Source organism: Polistes canadensis, unplaced genomic scaffold, assembly GCF_001313835.1.
Source record: "Polistes canadensis isolate GaletaPanama2010 unplaced genomic scaffold, ASM131383v1 scaffold_79, whole genome shotgun sequence".
NCBI classification, from domain to species: domain Eukaryota; kingdom Metazoa; phylum Arthropoda; class Insecta; order Hymenoptera; family Vespidae; genus Polistes; species Polistes canadensis.
This window is the reverse complement of record NW_014569626.1, coordinates 301,881-323,375: the sequence shown is the minus strand read 5'-3', so window position 1 is coordinate 323,375 and position 21,495 is coordinate 301,881. Positions and strand designations below refer to the sequence as shown.

The following is a 21,495-nucleotide window of genomic DNA, read 5'->3' as shown; positions in this document are numbered from 1 at the left end:
TTTTTTTTTATGTTTAAATTCGCGATCACCCAACGGGGGAGAATAAGGTTGTATACCTTTTCGGTCTTAAGCTATGCCCTTTAAAAAAAAAAAAAAGAAAAAAACTCGGAGAGTGTATACCCCTCGAGTAATGCGATAGTCTTCCGGCCACTAGACGTAGTTGTTTTTTTTTTTATTTTCCCTATGCCCCGACGCCTTTTAAAAATCACCAAATTATTCACGAGACTGAATATTCGACTTAAATCTTCGGCCACGCGATCTAACGATTCGAAAAATCAAATAAATAAAATAGGGAGGACTAAGGGGAGGCAACTTTTTTGTTTGTAAAAATCACTACGTTTGTATTAATAATAATATTTCAACACAACGAATTATTCGTAAAACAAAATATTAGAATGAATCAAAAGTTCGTGGGTTTATTGTGTTAATTTATTTTAAAAAATATTAATATATAAAATATGCGCTTTTGCTTGAAGAAAAATAATATTTTAATTAATTTATTATAGTCATATGATATATAGAATAAAATTTGTAATAAAAAAAATACTTTTACAGTACGGCGTTGACATTGAAGAAAAAAAATATTTTCAAAAAGAAAGGAGGGATCTTTGAAAGCAGAAAAGCAGGGTGGTATAGTACGTGCTGTGGAAAGTTTGATTGCTCGATCGTCTCAAAGATTTTCATATCCGTGTCAAGAGGGTGCAACGAAGCATAAACGTGTCCGTATCGATCGGGTTATATAAAAAAAGAAAAGAAAAGAAAAGAAAAAGAAGAAAAATTGGGGAAGAATAAAGTGAAAGAAAGGTGTGGATTGGGATTGGGAAGGTGGGGGTGGGATTGAAAAGAAAGAGAAGGGTTAGGGATGGAATATAATTTGCTTTCCTTTCTTTCAACGCACGCGTATACGCCTACACATATTTATTTGTTTCTTTCTGTGTGTGTGAGTGTATTGGTTATCCATAGTTAGACAGTTATTCTCGCGTTGCATTCATAGTTTCAAAAAAAAAAAAGAAAAAAAAGAAACGGTCGCTGCATTTGGTTGAGCGTATAAACAGAGTGGATTTTCGTGCATGCGCTTTGGGTGGTGCACGACGAGTGTGCATCCTCTGTGCATGAATTTCCCGCCGTTTTTTCTCTCTTTTATCTCCTTTTGATTTTACTACGTCGAGTTCGAAAACAAAAATCTTCTTTCGAAGAAAAAAAACCTATCTATCCCGATACGCGGAAGGGGAGGGGTGGGGCCTTTTTTTTTTATTTTCAAAGATCGATGAGAACTCTACGAAATTGGTTCGATGTCGATTGTTTTTTTTTTTTTTTTCATTTTCGCATTAAGATGATGCATATTTATGAAAATTTTTAGAAGAAGAAAAAAATGAAGAAGAAGAATAGATTCATAGAAACGCCATCTACTTTAGAGTGCATTGCAAAAGGAAAAAATCAGAACACATGTGCACGAAAAAAAAAAAGGAAAAGAAAAAGAGAAAAAAAAACAGAGTATTACGTCTGGTGTCATTATGCAAGTAGCAGTAGCAGCACGTTACTCTGTAGGACACCTTTTGTACGATCTTTTGTTGACGCACGAAACTGACTGAGTGAGATAAAGAAAATGAGAGATAGATAAAGAGAGAGAGAGAGAGAGAGAAGAAAGAATAAAAAAAAAAAAAAGGTACATCGTTCTTCGTGAATGTGCACAAAGGTTTTTCTCGTGCTGGTAACGAGTTCGTAAGAGATACGCCTGGCACTCGCGCGTTAACTCGTTCATGCTTCCATGAAAATCCGTTTCTTTTTCCTTTCTGACGAACGATGAAATGTGATTAAGCGTAGAAAAAAAGAAAAAGAAAAAGAGAAACAGAGTAAGAGGACAGCACGTGTCCTTTCGAAAAACGGAAAGAAAATTTGCAATTATTTCGTTTCGTTTCGAATATGAAATTTTATGAAGTGAAAATAACTAATAAGAAAAATCATATACACTTGCCGATAACAATTAAACGATTTATTATTTTATCCACATACGCGAGAAAAATTACCGATATATTATAATTATTATATATATATATATATATATATATATTCTCGTCGTGTCATTTGAACTTCATGCGTTTAGAAGTTTTCCTCTTTGAGATCGGGTTAAAAATTGATGGTGAAATTTATTCGAAACAGTAGGAATATAAAAGATGAATTTCCAAAGCGTGCAAAAGATGATTATGATGATGATGATGATGATGATGATGATGATGATGAGCATCGAAAGGATTCTCTCTCTTTATGCGAACACGCTACTGTACTACTATAAAGTTTCTGCACCGTGACCATCACCAAACGATAAGTTTTTTCTTCCTTTTCGAGAATGCACGTTAAACTCGCTCTTCGAATACACCAAGCGCGAAACGTTTGAAATAAGTCGACATTACGTTACAACCCTTTTCGTATACAACATATCACTCGTATGGTATGGGGTTTCGAGAGATCCCCCCCCAAAACTTTGTCTCGTCCCTCTTTCGTGTTTACGTACGCGTCAAGCAAACAAGTACTAATGAATTCGGTTAAATAAAACGGGGGAGAGAAAAAGAACGAGTTCTAGTTTAGGAAGGAAGTAGAAAATATTCCGTACACTTTATTTTTTTGTCCTCCGGATATTCCTTCCCCACTCCCTTCCCCCTTTCCTTCCTCCCTACTTCTCCTAATTGATTTATTTTCATTTCGTTTCACTCATTTTCAAAGCACACCGTGTTAATCTGTCAAGTGTTTTAAATTTAGAAGCAACGCGATTTAACGCGTTTAGTAATTCAATGAATTGATCATGATAGATAAACTACAGGAATTATCTAATTATCTTATCTATTAATTCACTTTACAATCAGTCGTTCTTCCTATCATGTCCTTTCGTTTTTCAACGAATGTGATTCGTTTCAGGAAAATAAAACGAGTGAAATCATCGTCTGACGTTAGTTCGTTAGCAGGCTTGTTCAATCCTCCATCGTAAAATAATAAAAAAAAAGAGAAAATTTTATCTCCATCGATTTCGAAAGATATTCGGAATATAAAATTGAAATCGAAGGATTGCACAATCGTCCGAAAGTTTCTGCGTTGACTATTAAAAGGAGATAGGAACACACTCACTGCCTGTGCTTATTTATTATATGCATGACTATAATATTAAAAAATAAAATCATTAAAAATACTTCGATGCATATATACCGGAATGATTTTCCTTATCTCGAATGGGTCAAACCGGTTGTGCTCGTTTAGATCTTAGAAAATACAATCCAATTACAATCAATGCAATCTATGCAATTCCACCTATCTAATAATAATAATAATAATAATAATAAAATTGTAAAATATTTGTATAATAATATTAATATCTACTATCTTTCAATTAAAATTGTTAATATTAAATTGTTCATTCGTTTCAGGTGATTGCTAACGGTTTAAAAAACGAATCCTCGGACAGCTGCGAAGTTTTGACGAACGGTGAGTCAGTCGTTTTGAAATTTCTTTTATGATCTTCATCCTATCCACTCGTTATATTATTTTTAATTCTTTTTATTCTTCTTGATCTCACAACAACGTCTTGATCGCTATTTCCATCCCATGTCATCCTAATGAATTATAATCAACGACAAAAGGGTGATCCATTTAGTCGGGTTAGACGAGTAAATCCTGTGTCATCAGCCTGGAATCAAAATGATCTATAACCCCTCTATAATATTTTCCCTTCCTTCTTTTAATATTGATTTAAAAAATAATTCTGTATAAATTATACACATAAGTAAGTTGTTTGTTTTAAAAAGCATTTGTCCACTTACAAAAACATATCAACTTTTGTTTAAAGTATTTTTTTGTCAGGTTATCGCAAATATTTAAAAAATCGTGACTAAAGTTATGTGGGACACTCTGTATATATATACATATATGTATACACAATCTTAGATTTTTTATTAAAAATCATATTTCTTTTCTATTTTTCAACTCTTTGACCTACATAACCGAACGCGTTTAAAATTCATTCATCGAATTCATTGATTATCGAATACGTTAAAATCAGCTGATTCGTATAGATATCAATGAAATTAATTCTGACATCGAACTCTGTCGGTAAAGTAGAACATTCATTGAAAAAAATTACTAGAAATTATAATCGATTGAATAAATTCAATATAAAATCATATATTCTAAATGAACTCGTTATAATAATTTAATTAGAGATTAGATTTTTTTTTATTTTTCACATGAAATATGATTGATTTTTATGGCGAAATTAGTAGACAATTGTCCCTTAAACGTGCCCTTAACTCCCTCCCTCCTATCATTTAAAGCAGACGTTACTGGTACGAATTTTCTCACGCTACTTCAGCTGCTCCTTACGGTGCAATGATCTCTCTCTTTCTCTCTCTCTCTCCCTTTCTTCGTACCCGTACACATCTGCCTGAAAATTACTTTTATCTCCCAGCCCTTTCCCTCTCACCACGACAATTCGTTTGGCTTATTCGTTGCCGGACCTTCATTCTATCCCTCTTCCTCTTCCCCTTCCCTTCCCCCCTCTCTCTCTCTCTCTCTTTCCTTCTCTATCATTTTATATTAATGAACATAAGCCTCTCTTTCGGTATAGCAACTATCATTTCATCGAGAATTCGTCTGTGGTTTGTGAATGCCACTAACATATTTTTATGCTTCTTTTTCATTTTTCAACGAAATTTATATTAAATAAAACATGGGGATTTTTTTTTTATATTTTGCGTCCGGATTAAAAAGTGAGATGATTATTTATTATTTTTTTTCTTACACATCCTGTAATCGGATAAAATAAAAGAAGGGAAGAAAAAAAATATGGTAGACGATAAAAAAAAAAAAAGAAAAAAAAAATGTCTATATCGTTTTCACAGGGAACGAATTGTAATTAGAAAGTTTCGATGATTTATCGTCGATAAGGTGTTTACAAAACGCAGGGACAGGCGAGAAAGTCGCTGAACGAATTAGATTGATTGTTACCTTTGCATCGGTGTGATTTCACTTTCGATAGAAAAAAAATTATGCAATATCCAACTCGCGCACCCATTTCTTTTTTATTTATTTCGGAACAATTTGTAACTTTTAAAAGTTTCATTTAAACATTTTGACGATTCGTTATATACGTAGAATAAAGAATGTATTTTTATTTGATATAAGAGCATCAATTTCATTCCAACACTCTAAATATAAAAAAATCTTTATGCAAAAACTATTCAAAGAAATAACAGAAATGTGCATTTTCCAACAGTGCATTCTCTTACATTTTCTACACTCTACATGACAAATTTTTAACTCGTCAAACTATTCTACGCGTAAAAAAAAAAGAATGTAGTTTAATTTAATATAAAAATCATTAAAATTCGTTAACTGTAAGTATACAAAATTTGGACGCGAACTTTTCAAAGAAACGATCTAAATTTGCAGGCTCAGAACTTTTCAGCCTGCCTCTTGTGATCGGCTCAAAACTTTTCAACCTTCCTATTATTCTGCAACCGAAGATAGGAAAAAGAAAAAAGAAAGGATTACTTTGCACGACTAATATCGTCCGTCACACGTGGTCGACTTTTAGTTCGTGAAATGCTTTTTTTTTTCTCTTTCCCCGCTCGTAAAATCAAATTATCCGAATCGGATTCGCTTCCCGTAGTAGTTTGACGAAGTAAAAATGAAAAGAAAGTGAGAAATTTCGCGATTGCTGTTGGATTTTTATTTTATAATTCTATCGAATGGCAAATGATCCGAATACATTTTATCTCGATCATTTCTAATAAATATTCTCTAATAATTATTATTATTATTATTAATATTTCTATTTTTTAAATGCATCTTACTCATTGTAAATAAATTCTTTGATTGTTATTACGCAATACGTTTTATAAAAAAAAAAAAAGAGAGAAAAAAATGAGACGACACAACAAGTAGGCAATCTGTGGAAAACGTACACACACGTATAAAAATCATAGATAGAGATAGATGTATAAATGTGTGGGGGAATAGTGAATATTTTTTTGAATGCACCCTGCGTTTTCATTCTCACCGAGAGAAAAGGGTTTTCTTTTTTTTGTTACACGGGAAATACTCGGTCAGATATATATATATATATATATGGTACATACCTATGAGTATAACGAGCCGTCTCAGTTGAAACAGAAGAACAACCATCGAAACAAGAGAGTCGTACGTCTAACAAGCTACCGTAGAATGCATACAACGTCGAAATGCATCCTCGATGCACTGTCGCACTACTTGCTTGCTTTTACCAAAAGTGTGTGAGAGAGAGAGAAAAGAAAAAAAAGAGAGTGACTTGTCTTTCTTATTACCAAAGTGTCCGACCATCTCTCTTCGATCATGACAAGTTTTAAAAAGGTCGACCCCCATTAGTTTTAATACGATAATCCGATGATGGAATACAAATTTCTATCCACGTATTATTAAATACATCAATTATTTCCTTTATATAAAATCTCTAATGAATTTTGTTTTCCAATAATGTTTGCTGCTTTTCTAAAGTTTTTTTTTTTACCAATTTTACACATTGTTCTTTTATTAATTTCTATTTAATTTATACTTATAAATTAAAACATTTCCTACCACGTATGTGTCTGTTTTAAGTAACGTGGTAATAAAATACTTATCGTTAGTCAAATGCAATTTGTGATAGGAAACATTTTAATGTTTCGAAAATATTTGTTAAAAATTAATTGATATATATATAATAAAATAAAAGTTGTAATTTATCTTGAAATAAATATTACTCTTACGTACATCATTCGATACATAGATAGAGTAAGTAGAGTTCTCTAGGTAGACTCGTTCAAACTTTAAACCGATTAGCGACTATGCGAAGCCCTAAACAAAACTATATAGAAAAGCAAGCACACTCTTTGATACGGTTCGTCCGGAAATGGTTCAGTGCGCGATATACCGCGATGTCCGACGAGGGTTCAGTTAGGGCAAGAATTGCATCCTTCGAGGGTGAATATTTAAATTATTGTCTGGCTTGAAGGGAACCAAAAAAAAAAGGGGCAAGAAAAATAGAATCGTCTTAAATTTGTTGTATCTCTCGCTTATAACAGAAAATTTCTTTGATAACTGATCGCATTCAAATTACCATTAATATATATATATATATATATATTATCGAATAAACGATGATTATTATTTAATAATTGTCGATTTGATTTTACAAAATCATATTGTTCTTAGGAAAAAAAATGGCACCAGTTTTGGGTGTCCCACCACCACCACCACCTGCACCTCATATGGGACCTGACGGCCTAATTTTACCTAGGAAACCTTACAACCCTTGTCTAACGTCTAACAATCATAAAGATTTGCGTAGAGAGTTACTTTTTAATCAGAAAATGTAAGTACTCTATTGTTGAAATTTTTATTTTGTTTTTTTTATTTATATACCAAGTTAAGATGTTTGATTCGTTTTAATTGCAGAGGTAGAAACGTGTTAAATCAAAAAAGCGAGTTACAAAGAGCTTTGGAAAAACAGAGAGAGAATGCATCGAGAAAAGAAGCTGAAAGAAATCGCGAGGAAACATTTAAAGACGATCCGAGGACAGCATTGCAAAGGGCGATAGAACAAAGAGCTAAAAACATTCAAATAATGGTGAGTGTTATTTTCTTTTTTTTTTTTTCTTTTGCGAAATTTCCTTCCGTACTTCGATAAAAATTTGCTTTACAAAAATGTTGTCGATCGTTTTCATTTCTAATAGATTTAATCGAAAAATCTCTAAATTATCGTCATCTCTTAACGCACACTATTTTATTCTATTTTATTATTTCAGCAAGAGAAATCGCAACCGATGATCGAACCACCAAATAATCTTTTGATAACAGCGAGAGCGAAATTAAGAACGCGTACAGATTCGCAATGAATTAGAATTAAACGTGTGGACATTGGATCGAGTGCTAAACGTGAATTTAACTAACTAATTTTCACAAACAAACAAACAAACGATAATAATTATTACGTTTTCGTTATAACGAATTTTAATATCGGATGGTCACTTTTTTAGAACGTAATCTCTGTGTATATAGATATACATAAAACTTACATGCATATATATACACTCACACACACACACGTACATATATTCGTACATGAGAATGATTTTTTTTGTTTAGAAAAGCAGGACCATAAACTCGCACTCCTTATAGTCATAGTTAACGAAAAAATAAGAAGAAAACTAAGGCATACGCGTGTATTTATGTTCCAAATGGAAAATAACTAATTGTTTAATCTATCTTTCTTGTTTGCATTTATAATAATATAAAGAAGAAAGATAGAAATAAGTTATAAACTATTTTTATGAGGAGTACGATTCGTAGTAAACATTCATGAATAGATAGTTTAATGATCAAAAAATACGAATCGTTATATCGACTATTTCAAAGTTGATGTTAATAACCCGTACAAGTTGTTTACTGCTTAAATGTGGAAGTATTATGATTCTGATTATAATGATGATGATAATAATGATGATGATAATAATGATGATGATGTAGATTCGTGTTCAACAGACAAAGACGAATTTATTTCTAATGATCGTCTCTGCATCATGGTGAGAGATTCTTCCGTGCCTCTACATGTACTCGTTATTGTTAGTCAGGACATACTTTCACTCGATAATAATCATAAACCATGAAAGAAAAAAAAAAGTCTAAACTATCCGTGGAATTTACTTGACTTGTTAACAAAAAACTACTGTCGACTATTTTTTTTTTCCTTTGGTTTCTATTCAAACCAACACCTTGGTTAATTAAATATGAAATAATTATGAAGATAAAAAGAATATTAGAATGAGAATATCTTGGGACCATACACATAAAGCAAGATTGCATGATTGAAGAAGGCCTTAAAATAAAGAGTTAGCAATGCCCGATATATTATTATAAAATATTGTAGAAGGAGAAAAAATCTATATCTGTACTGTATCATATTGTTTCATTGTAGTAATAGTTAATTAATAAGTAGGAGCATGTGGTTACTGATGCAAACGTTTCAAGACTGAAGGAACAATGGACGAGATCAAGGCTTGCATATATATTCTAATATGTTTTCAAACTATATATATATATATATAGCAGATATTAAAAAATATGAAAATATATAATAGTATATCTATTTGATGCACTTATATCATCTCATTGATCTGAATTATCGTTGAATTGTATATACAGAGTGTCCGAAATTGTTCTGACGAAACGGTGTTAGCGTGTATTCTGTGCACAAAAATAATAAACAAATGTACCTATGTTTATTAACATTTTTCTTTTTATTTTCCTGCATAGGATACTCTGGACACCGTTTGGTCGAATACACACATCTCGGAAATCCTGTACAATTCTCTTGAAATATATATTATATATTATAACGAAATCGTTCTTTGTATCACTGCCACGCGTATTCTGCACTAAAATTTGTTTTATTTATCGAGTCAAATTAATTACAATATATATATAAAGTACGTGACGATTATTATTATCACAGTGGTACAATTAAAATTTCAAATATATATATATTTTATTTCACACATAGGTAATCTCTAAAATATTCCTGTCATTTCCGATTAATATTTTATAGAAGATAGAATCAACAATAAAATGAAATACTCAAAACTATTACGACAAATACGTAACGATTAAAAATATATCTCCAATATATCCGATTCGGTAACAACAGAAAAATGATCTCGATCGACATAATTTATTTTCAGGTACGTATTCGTTTTTTTTAAATAAAAAAGAAAGAACGAACAGAATGCAAAAAAAACATTATCGACAATATTATAGAACAAACGTTTAAACTCCCACATTAAATATAAAGGGTACTTGTTCTTTTTTTTTTTATACCATTTCTTGTTTTTTACAATATCGTGACTCCATTACAATTATTCTGAAGGGCAAAAAAAAATGTTTAAAAAAACAAGAATACTAACAATATGGTAACAAAATACTTGACGAACGTTTACTTGCAATGATTTAAGCACTCTTCCAATGCTAATTTTACATCGATGAATTAACTTTACAATGATTAAACTAACAATAAGTGCCCCCCTCTCTGGGAAATCGTACAAGTGATAATGATTTTGTTATTTTTTGTTTAATAATCATCTCCTCGAGAAATGACTTCCTTGCAAGTAGGACGTAAAACAAGTGTATGTTCAAATTGTGCAGTGTAACATCCTTTGACATCGACTAGCGGTGGATAAGCTTCAACTGCACCTTTGTCACACAAATCTTTTAACGCCATTTGATATTTGGTACAACCAACGCGATCTAACCAACGTTTACAAAATGCCAAAGTACCTAAAAGAAAAACACAATATAATTCTATTATAATTATTTGTCTTAAAAACATGGATATGTGTTTTATAATAATTTCGTTAATTACCAAAATGCTTGTTGATAACGTTAAGTAGAAATTTACTGCTCTGTAATCTGAGCGGGACATATCCGGTATCAAAACTCTTCATATAATGGGAACACTCCAAATCATCGTGGACAACACCTCTTCCAGTAGATCCAAATGTTTCAATGGCATAAAATTCATTTTCTTCCATTCTCGTGGCTTCACCACCTTTAACTATTGGTACCGTTTTTCCAGCGTGTATTCGATATGGTGCGATTGAATGTCCATTCAAATTTCTGATCGATTTAACCTTAGAAACAAAGCAAACATAATTCATATAAAATTTATATTCATACATAGAATACAAAATCTTGTCTAATTTACATACTTGATAAGTTTTCCCATCAATTTCAACTTCGTACGATTCCATAACTTCTTGAATAGCAGCACCGACATCGCAAAGCTGAACATCAATACCAGCAGCTTTGATTCCAGTGTTAGTGGCATCCCGTACTGCTTCAATAAGTCTATCATACTTAGGATTAAATGCTAATGTAAATGCACAATCAATGATACGTCCATTGATGTGTGTTCCGAAATCAATTTTAGTGACATCATCGTACTCCAAAACAGTTGGATCTCCAGCATTAGGAGTATAATGAGCAGCACAATGATTTCTTGAACAACCGGTTGGAAATGCTAATCCTGCTTTCAATCCGTCTTCTCCAATTAATTTTCTAGCTGTATCTTCCAATTCGTTACAAATTTCTATCATGGTCATTCCTGATTTTACCTGTATAGAAAATAATTTAAATATTAGAGAAAACTTTCATTAAATATTAAATAATATATCAACCTATTAGCTATTTTAAAATGATTTTCTAGCCAATATAGTTGTATTATATCGTTCATAAAAATATTTATACCCATTGCATAATATGTTTTCTTGTTTGTCTATGTGCTTCAGCAGCCTGTCTAGCTTCGTTATAAATGTCGCTATGCATTCTATCTAAAGCACGTGCTTCTTCGCTCGTAAAACGGTTCTTAGCAGTTCTCTCATCAATCCCAGCAGCAGGAGGATAATCCATTATTTCTCCAATCGGAAAGTTTCCATCAGGGAATAATTCCGAGACTGCAATCGAAGGTCGTTCAGTCTGTTTAATTCCACCAGCCTTATTGCGTGATTTACGTTTCTTCTTCTTTTTCTTAGCATCTTCATTTTCCGCTCCGGTTTCAGCTTCATTATCATTGGCCTCTGTTGATCCTTTATTCAGAATAAAAGAGAATTAGTTTATTAAATGGATTTTTCTCATGGTAGAATTTTTATTGTTCATAATCTAACTGAAAAAAAAATTAATACCTTCAACCGCTGCATCACCATTTTTTGTTTGATCATCTTCCTTTACTTTGTCATCACCTTCAGGTACATCAGCACTCGCTTCTCCAGCACCTACGTAAAAGACATAAATGTTATTAATATTAAAAATTACACTCATAAAATAAATGATTGATCATAAACTGTAATTATAAAAATAAATTAAATGCATTAGGCGGAAATAAATAATGCTCATGTATTAATTATGAAAATTCGTTCCACATGTTAACTACAAGTTTATGAAATAATATTAGAAATTTGTTAAATAAAAAATATCACAATGAATTAATGCAAATATAGAATAATCTGTCTTGTTTAAATAATAAATGAAGATTGTTATAATTCAGAAAAGAAGAAATATTATTTAAAATTATAGAAAGTGAGGTAAATAAAAAAAAAATTACACTGTGGAAACAGCACCTTGTTAGAAGTACGAGTGGTTAAACGAAGCGAACACACCCAAAAGAAAATTATTAATCTAACGTACCGGCCTTCTTCTTCTTCTTCTTCTTTTTCTTCTTTTTCGATGCTTCCGATGCTCCAGTTTCGTCCTCTTGGTTTATAATTTCATCCTTTTCCTCGTCTATTAATTTTTCGGCAGATTTGCCGACTTCTTCCAGTACAGCCGCCATTTTAAAGAGGAAGCTATGCAATGTGCACGAAGCTTATATACCAGGAGAATGAACGCGATACGCGTTCTCATCGAATTTGTGTCGTTGAAAATGAGGAAACATCGGGTACAATAATTCTCCACGAAGGCAGCGGTGGTGTTCGGGAGTTCAGATTTTAGTACGTGTGTGTGTTGTTTGTTTTTATGGTGGTCAACTATATATATTTGAAAAATCTGACCTATCGAATCGACGCGCTCTCTACTGGCAATAGAAATCAGAGTTTTTATATCGGTTGGTAATGCAAAGAAGAATTCCTATTACATATTAGATTATAAACAAACAATCTATAACAAATATAAATACATACTTTGTTATTAACTTTTGGCAAATAGATAGTAAAAAGAAGCACGCAAAATAAATAATATTATTTGTGAGACCGATGATTTTAAAAAAGGAAAAGCACAAAAACGTTGGCATATTTTTCAAAGTAGAAAACTACTTAATTACTGTTACCGACGCTAGTTAAGATAAAGGTAGATCACTGTTTAATAACAGACTTAGCGCATTAACTTCTATTATATTCTATTATTATTATATCGCAACAGTTGCGTAATCTTTCTATAGAAGATATACATAAAAAATAAAGCGAATAAAAAGATGTTAATCAGTCAGGGCTTACAGCTTATTTTAAATAGCATAACCATCAACTTTTTGTGCGTGTAAAAAAAGACTATACTATATATTATTGCATACAAAAAATAGATTATTTTTTGTTTTTCAGTTCTTGTCTCAACAACCAAAAGAATATTGAATACATTTATTATATTAGTTAAGATTTTTTAAAAAGAAATTTACGTCCTCGTACATACACATAAAATTAATTAAAATCATTAAGTTTCATGTAATTACAAATCATATCTTTATTCTATCGATAATTTCTTTCTAATTTCCTAAATGCAATGGGATCATTAGATATAACACATTCTATTAATACATACAATGTTGAAAAATGAATAAGAATGCGTTCATTGCTATTAATCATTACCTTATAAAATATTGTTATACATATATAAAATGAAACAATGTGATGGAATATTTATCGTTTGCTATTGAATCATCATTTTTGTTTTCAATTAGAAAAATCACTTTGCAACAAATTAATATACATATACGTATTAGATTATTTGCTAGAAACATTACGCTTATATTTATCCTACCGAGGAAACAATTAATTCAGCAACATCCGGATCTGGACATAGAACCGTCAATTGCATCGTTACTTGATTATCTGATAATGCTAGTCTTGCACGTGCAAGTACTTCCTTACCACCTCTGAAAACACCACTTAACAATAGATTATGCGACGCGGAACCTGGATGTACCCTATCGCTACGTTCTACTGCTTCTAATCCTAAAAATCCTGTAAGACTTTGTATAGCTCCTTCTAAACTCGTTACTGTATCGCCTAAAACAAATGTTTCTTCCAATTTAGCATAGCCTTTAGCAGCAGACGCATCCCAGAGTGCACCGAAATCTACTCCCCTACTTCCTACACCTCGGATTTGATCGGCTATGGTAATTTCCAAATCTTCCAGCTAAAATATTTGACATGAAATTAGAAATATAATTTGTATAAGATCAGTATTCTAAAATTAATGATTGTAATACCATGTATTCATCGCAATAACCCTGATCAGTATCCGGAACACCTGTTGTAGGATCGCAATCGCGTGCCATAAAACGAAGAGTTGTTGGCATGGTCGCAACACTTGCGTGAACATCTTCTGGATAAGCTAATACTGTGTATGTTGTGCCTGGTTCGTTATAAGACAAACGTGGACAGGGTACTTCGCATAGAACGGTGTAACTAAAAGTACGTAATATCATTAATATATATTTCGTAAAAAGTTATTCGAATAATAAATCAATCTTACTATTCGGTTGCTTCGATGGACACTTTAACATCTTCCAAGAATTGATCAGACAGTGTATTAATACAATCGAATTGCAAGACAAGATGTTCGGCGAACGTATGCTTGATACATTTCACGTTGTATTCTGTTTCAGATTCGGTTAATTCGAATACAGCTGAAGATTTAAGAAGAGATGATCCTCTAATGATACTCGCTATTGGTGAGATTTGAGATAATTTTTCAATAAAGCTTTCTTCTCTCGTCAAACGTGGTTGTTGTGGTTTGATAGTTGTATGTATTTCTACTTGTGCTGGTTCCTCTATCGTTTGTGCTGGTGGTACCTGTATAATCATTTAATTAAATTAATTATATAAAATAAGGATCTAAGAATTTCTAGAAAGTTTACCTGAGAAATATCGAATGGATCTTCCATAGGTGTTTTCATGTAATTCCGTAAAGCTCTCTCTAAACTGGGTACGGAGAAAAGTGGTGGTTGTATTAATGGTAATACAGTTGGATCGTTTTGTTCTTGTAAAATAGTACAATAATATGCAGCACGATCGCGAACTTCGTCATCGGAATCTAATTGACAACGAGATAAAAGAACAAGGACGTTTGGAAGAAGCGGTGGACATGCAGCAGCAAAACGTGCCAATGCCGTTACAGCTGCGGCACGTACGCTTGCACTTTCAAGAATTACGCGATTGTAAATAAAACGAATGTATCTGGATGGTTGTTTTGATGTTGGTCCTTCTTGTCCCAGCAGATGCAATATACGAACTGCCAAGGAAATGTGTTCGCAATCTTCTATAAATTCACACAAGTGTGCTAAGCCTGCCTCTTTGGCTTCGGCATTTCCTTCCATAACAGCTATTATAGTGTCAGCTATAGCTGCTTTATATTCAAGACCACCTTCGTCTCTTAGCATTGCGGAAAGGAAATTCATTAAAACTGTATGCTTGCGTGGGAATTTTTGGCATAAAGCTCTGTAATAAAAAATAATGTTATTTATAAATAAAAAGATCATATTGTTAATGTAAGAATGAAATCTACCTTATTGCTTGTACGACAACAACTTTAAATTCATCTGAAATTTCCGATACGAAAGTAGCGATCTGTTTCATCAAACGATCCACAGAACTTTCTGCTCCAGTTTTCAAAAGTGTCGTAATAGCTAGAGTAGCGATCGATCTATTGGAATCCGTGATCAAATTTTCTAGATCTAAATTGCATGCAGTAACTGCTGCTGGATGAGTCATAGCAACTTTATTCAAAGTTCTAACAGCGGCAAATCTAAGAGCTGGTTTAGGAGATCCACAGAATAATTGTAATACGCTGATAGCAGATCCAATTTCTTTTAGACCGCTTTTTCCAAAATTAACCAATGCATGAGCTGCTTCATAAACAACCATTTCTGATTTATGGCGTAGACAGTATTCGATGAATCCGAGCATCGAATCTTCTCCATCTTCCATATCTTCTAAGAGTTTGCATGCCATTCTTATTAACATACAAGCCGCATATGGACTCTTAGGACTAATTTTCATAAGTTTAGCTACTAATTTGATAACAGCAAGTTTATCTGTTTTCCTTGCTTGATATAAAACACCTAAAGCATGATACTGTACCATAACATTAGTTGAATTTAAAGCTTCTTGAGCTTCATAAGCCCACCTTCTAGCAATATCACTGGATACACTAGTCAAATGAAGAGATGAAACCAATGCAGCACTGGATACTGCTGGAGAACGATCAACAATTGCTTGTTTCATGTAACGTTCAATCGCTGCCAACATACCACCATCGGTAATAGTGCATAAAGCCCTTATTGCTGCAGCTCTATACAAATCTTCCTTTCCAGTCATATCTTTCGTAAGACTGGACGTAACTATAATCACATCTTCTGCCAAAGAACTTAATTCTTTGATACCCAAATAAACCAAACGTCTCAACACCACGTCTCGAGATTGGAATAATTTGGTCATCGCAAAAAATGCTTCCGTTGCTTCTGTAGTACCTAATTGTTCTCCCTGATTCAACAGGTACAAAATTTTGGTAAGAATATGAGCACATTTTCTTGGATTCACTGGGGTGTCGTTAAATGTGCGTGCCTCTTGGAGTACAGTTGTCTTCTCCAAGTTTTGGAAAGGGTTTCCACCTCCTAAAATAAATTAAACGAAGACATTAAATACATTCATTGTTTAATTATAATTAATTTATAAGCAGATGTTTACATATAAATGTCAAATTAACCTATAAAGCAAAATGCAATTATGTTATAAATTACATGCAAGTATTTATTATTGTACAATTCAAATTATTAATAATTTATGATTACCTTCTTCTTCTTCTTTTTTGTCGCGTTTAAAAGCATTCATTTTACAATATTATATGTGAAAAACGTGAAAAATATTGGACACGTCACCTTGATACTCTGACACACCAACCATCGAAACTACTTTTTCGATTGAGTAATATGGCGCGTGCGTTTGTATTATCTCGAATTCTAAATGACATCGTACAACCATCGTAAAAGAAATTTCAATTACTCTCAGTAACATCAAAAACTATAATTTAAAAAACATTTAAAATTCTATCAAATGTATTTAATATAACACGTAAACAATATTACATCTTACCATATTCTCGTGATTTTAAAAAAGGCGCGTCTATTTGTGCATCCCTATGTGCATCTTCTTTATCGATAGAGTATCGATATTGTTAATTATCAATGAATTTAATTATTAACTAACAATTAATGCTTAACAATCATTTAATAATACATTATTTATTAGAAAGAAATGAAATTCATCTAATAAATAATTGAAAGTAAATAATAAAAGCAATTGTAGTTGTACTAAGAAAACAATAGCAATTAAAAATTCTTGTATGCAACAATTATTTAGTAATCATACAGAAGTGCATATTGTTCTATAAATAATTACTAGGACATCGATTAAGAATATATATATATATATATACATACGTATGTATATAAATTTCTTATCTAAGTTAGTTGGAATAAATTCCATGAGAGGAGCTACATTGAAAAGATTTGAAGCTCATAGGGTTCAAGTTGCAGCATTGCTGTTAGTGGCAACCGAAGTGAGATATCAAACGGATATCGCGTGTTATTGAAGATAACGCGCGAGTTTTGTCCCTTGTCTTGTTGCAGTCGGTGGTCGAACTCGCATCTCGTATCTATAGTAGCAGTTTCTTTGTCCTGCTGCTGCTGTATACACATATTGGTTTTCAAGTGTATGTCTAAGGACGCAATTATTCCTAAGCGAAATTTGGTTTGACTTGTTTCGAATAATCGGTACAATTGCATTTTAACGAATAATTATTCAAACAAAAAGCAACGAAATAAAACCAACAACAAAATGTCGTACGCAATAATACTTTTGACCATTTCGTGTCTCTGCACCGGCTTTACTTATGGTAAGAAAACAACATTCGTATTTTATTGTATTCAACCAACAATGATTCAAATTGTTTAACTTTTTGTCAACCACTCATATATTTTTGTTTCCTTTCATCTTGAATTTTTCGTCGAATTTTTTTGTTACCGATGACGCACATTATATGCAACAGACGAGTCCATCGTTGCTTTTTTTCCTCGCTTGATTCGCGTATTCATGCGAATTCATTGTCGATCCATTATTACTTTTCTCTTGCATGTTTACTTTAAGCAACGTATCGGCCAGCAGCTATCCTACATCGATACTCGATAAATACTCTTCGTCATTGATGCTATTCTTATAATACTACTACTATTACACCTTCGTCGTTAACTCTTCGATTTTCAATCGCTGCTTTCTTTCATCCGCAAATCCAATTTTTTTCCCCTTCTATTATACACCCATATTTCAAAGGACTCGTATTTGAAAACTCCGGATCACTTAGATTTATTTATTTTATTGTTTCTTCTTAAATTTTGTTTGATAAATCCATTCAACGATATCCATATTTCATCCTTCCATTCTCGTTTAGGTGATGACTAATAACTTTATTCTAGCGAAATGAAAAATAACAAAAATAAATGTACTATACATAAACATATGCGCATGGAACACTTTCCATGCACAACCGGCTCTTTCTTTCTCGATTATACTTGCCTGTTGTCTATCTGGTTTATATCCATTGAAATTTACAGAAGAACGATCGTTTTTTTCAAATAATTTCTTATCGTGTTCATGTGTAGGCGTCCATGCTTTAAAACTTTCTTTGATATTCCTATGTGCCTTCCTTAAGGTTACGGGAAACTCCACTCGCTTTGATAAAATAAAAATTTATATTTTGTACAATAATTAATTATTTTATAGTAAAATATACAATTATATTTATAATAATGACGTTTAATCATAATTTAATTTGTATTATAAGAATAATTGTCTTTATTTCTATTCAATCGTATAATTATTTGTAATAATTAACTTTAAATCGCAATGAAATAGTTGCTGATTTGATCTAGTTGTTGATTTTTGAAAATGCAAAGAAAATGCGCGAAATTTGAACGTCATCTTTTCATGCATATTTAAATGTTAATGAACTAATAAATAATATTCGATAATAATGAATGAATAAAGTTAGGAATAATTTATCGATTACGAGTTGCGTACGTAAATGTTAAATTGGAATATATTCTTCAATGTTTGCTTAGGTTATGAGTCAACTGAGAACAATAGACGTGACTAAACTCATTCATGTTATCTGAAATATTTATTAAATATAAGTCTCGTTCATAAGGCAGATTTGTTTATATGAATATGTGCATAGATTTCACATTAACTATAATATTATATTTTAAATATGTCGATAAGTAATATAAAATGTATTTGCTCACATTATCAGAGTACAATTACAAACTCTGTGATAACTGACCATTGTTAAGATTTATTTTATTTTTATTTATTCCCTATATATATATTTTATTTATATAAACAAATGATATGATTTAAAAAAGAAAATTTACATTTATATCAAAAGTAAATCTAAACGATTATCATTAGATAAATAAATAATTTATTGCTACTCGTTTCTTTTTAAAGAAAATTTTATAACGAAAAATAAACAATGTGTCATCAAATATTTCTATACAATTTTCATGAAATAAAATATATATTTAGTATGATAAAAGCTGACTGTAAAAATATATATGTAATTTGATAACGATTTTTTGATAAAAATCTAACAGAAGATAATAGTTAAACATAATATATATAATTTATTTTATAACTATATGTCTAATGTAATAATTAGATCATATTAATTATTATTAATTATTCATATTATTTCATAATAAATCCGTCCAAATTGTATTTAACTAAACTATTATTTAATATAATTTGCAATATCGATTAGCAATAATTATTTTTATCTAATTTTCTTTTCTATCTATTCGTTTATTTTATATATTATTAATAAATAAGAGATTTTGTGAAAATATAATTTGCAAATGAACTAGTAGTATAGTTTTTTTTCTAATATCACTTCTGTTATCACATTTAACATATTTAATAAGCGTTTCTTGTAGGAGAACAAGAGTAGATAAGAAAGAAATTTTACGAACCTAATCAGCGAAACATAATATGCACATGAAAAATATGCGATTTCGTTGAAGAGTTTTAATTTTCTAACATAGAATCAATTTTGATTTTTACAGGAATGGAATGTTCGCTTAATAGTGAAAAGAGTTACTTTGAAAAATTAATGACCTCTTGTCCAGCGCTATTGGATGATTCAAGTAAATCCTATTGCTGCTATGATTTCTCAAATAAATATTATTACTGTTGTACTCAGGAAGAATTTGCTATAAAAATGGGGTAAATATAAATTATAATTAATTTAACATAAGAAATTTTTATATGAATTATAAATCTTTTTAAAAATATATATATCTCTCTATACAAATAAAATAATAATATTATAATATATTACTGTTGTTTTAGGATTGGAATCATCATACCTGTTGTTATTGCTGCCGGTATTATTGTATCATTAATAGTTTGTTGCATATCTTGTTTATGCTGCAGTTGTTGCCCATGGTATCGTCGACGTCATCGAGGCACCGTTTATGGCAGTAAGTAAAATATTTTTAGCAGCATTGCATTATGGCTTATAGGCAAAAAGAACAATTGTCTGTCTCTTCCCTATCAGTAGGGGACCCCAAAGTTCCTAAATCAATATTCTATAAACTCATTTTTGTAGCAGAAAAAAAATATCCAGCGATTCTAGATTGGAAGTGTGACATATTTATAAGAAAAATTCAACTCTGTAGATAGGGCACCTAAATTTAAATTTCCCTATAAAGTCATAACGTACCGCTGATGTTTAGAAAGTTTTCTTTTTTTTTTTTTTTTAAATCCTTGTATGCTCAATTTTTCTTATTCCCTGAAAGAGTAATAATTTATTAATATAATGTAATTATGTATTATAGCTTTTTTATCGTTTAACATTACAATTTTAGATTATTTTTTTGTAATTAACTATTATCAGAGGCAGCCAGAACGAATATTTTGTAAATACTAACTAAAAAGCACAAATAGTTCATTATATAAATCTATTTTTTAATAGATTTTATTTAATTATAATTTAATAATAATAATATTATTGAGATGTTCTCATCGTCTTACACTCAATAACTAATTGAGTAATATAATTCTTTTTAGGACCAACTACGGCATAATTTTCTGGCATCATCTGTTTGAATTAGATTAGGATTGGCTTATGTCTAAACATCTTGTGCTGCTAAAAATTTATGAATCATATATATATATATATATATATACATATTCCACTTTAGAAATAAGTTACATAACTTTTTGTATGACATTTTTTTAAAACATAAACTTCATATATTTTGCAAGTATAAAAATTGATATGTGATATTAAATTCTGTGATTTTATTTCAATAATTAAAAAAAATAGTATTTGTTTTAACTACAAAATATATGAAACAATTATACTAACATATTGTACTTCGTCCACTGTTTTCTAGAACTCTAAGTATAATAATATCTTTTTTATATTTGTTACAACATACTTATATTAATATTTTTGACGATATACGTAATGGTAAAAAGAAGAATTTTTATATTCCTATATGCGCACATGTACTATAAACCATATTCCTCTCAGCTAACTTTTCATAACAAAAAAATTTATATGTATTTTTATTATATTATATTTTATACACGAAAAAGAAAAATATAAAAGACA

General features: G+C 31.0%; 4 protein-coding genes across 6 annotated transcripts in view; 2 read left to right on the top strand and 2 right to left on the bottom strand.

Annotated features, from left to right (window-relative positions):
• LOC106786655 (rho GTPase-activating protein gacN) overlaps nucleotides 1-9,137 on the top strand; it is a 21,186-nt gene extending 12,049 nt beyond the window's left edge. For both annotated transcript variants that reach the window (XM_014748285.1, XM_014748284.1), the window contains exons 3-6: nucleotides 3,417-3,474; nucleotides 7,216-7,375; nucleotides 7,459-7,630; nucleotides 7,809-9,137. In XM_014748285.1, the coding sequence (XP_014603771.1) occupies nucleotides 3,417-3,474; nucleotides 7,216-7,375; nucleotides 7,459-7,630; nucleotides 7,809-7,898 (480 nt within the window). In that variant the 3' untranslated portion in view covers nucleotides 7,899-9,137. The remainder of the gene's footprint in view (nucleotides 1-3,416; nucleotides 3,475-7,215; nucleotides 7,376-7,458; nucleotides 7,631-7,808) is intronic.
• Nucleotides 9,138-9,719: 582 nt separating this feature from the next.
• LOC106786654 (methionine aminopeptidase 2) lies at nucleotides 9,720-12,558 on the bottom strand (the record flags this gene model as incomplete). The annotated part of the gene is given in 6 exon segments (XM_014748283.1): nucleotides 9,720-10,332; nucleotides 10,418-10,685; nucleotides 10,764-11,168; nucleotides 11,302-11,639; nucleotides 11,736-11,825; nucleotides 12,238-12,558. Coding segments are annotated over 6 exon segments (1,452 nt in total). The 3' UTR covers nucleotides 9,720-10,126.
• A 703-nt stretch (nucleotides 12,559-13,261) lies between these two features.
• Nucleotides 13,262-16,752, bottom strand: LOC106786653 (coatomer subunit gamma). Its single transcript, XM_014748282.1, has 6 exons — nucleotides 16,613-16,752; nucleotides 15,328-16,435; nucleotides 14,681-15,260; nucleotides 14,296-14,615; nucleotides 14,030-14,228; nucleotides 13,262-13,956 (listed from the first exon to the last, which is right to left on the bottom strand). The coding sequence occupies exons 1-6, from the start codon at nucleotides 16,650-16,652 to the stop codon at nucleotides 13,570-13,572; spliced, it is 2,634 nt and encodes an 877-aa protein (XP_014603768.1). The 5' UTR covers nucleotides 16,653-16,752; the 3' UTR covers nucleotides 13,262-13,569.
• Nucleotides 16,753-17,287: 535 nt separating this feature from the next.
• The window catches only part of LOC106786652 (protein shisa-5-like), a 5,070-nt gene continuing 862 nt past the window's right edge, over nucleotides 17,288-21,495 (top strand). The window contains exons 1-3 of one of the 2 annotated variants that reach the window (XM_014748281.1): nucleotides 17,288-17,715; nucleotides 19,940-20,099; nucleotides 20,226-20,356. In XM_014748281.1, coding sequence (XP_014603767.1) covers nucleotides 17,658-17,715; nucleotides 19,940-20,099; nucleotides 20,226-20,356 — 349 coding nt within the window. In that variant the 5' untranslated portion in view covers nucleotides 17,288-17,657. The remainder of the gene's footprint in view (nucleotides 17,716-19,939; nucleotides 20,100-20,225; nucleotides 20,357-21,495) is intronic. The other variant, XM_014748280.1, reaches the window with a different exon arrangement.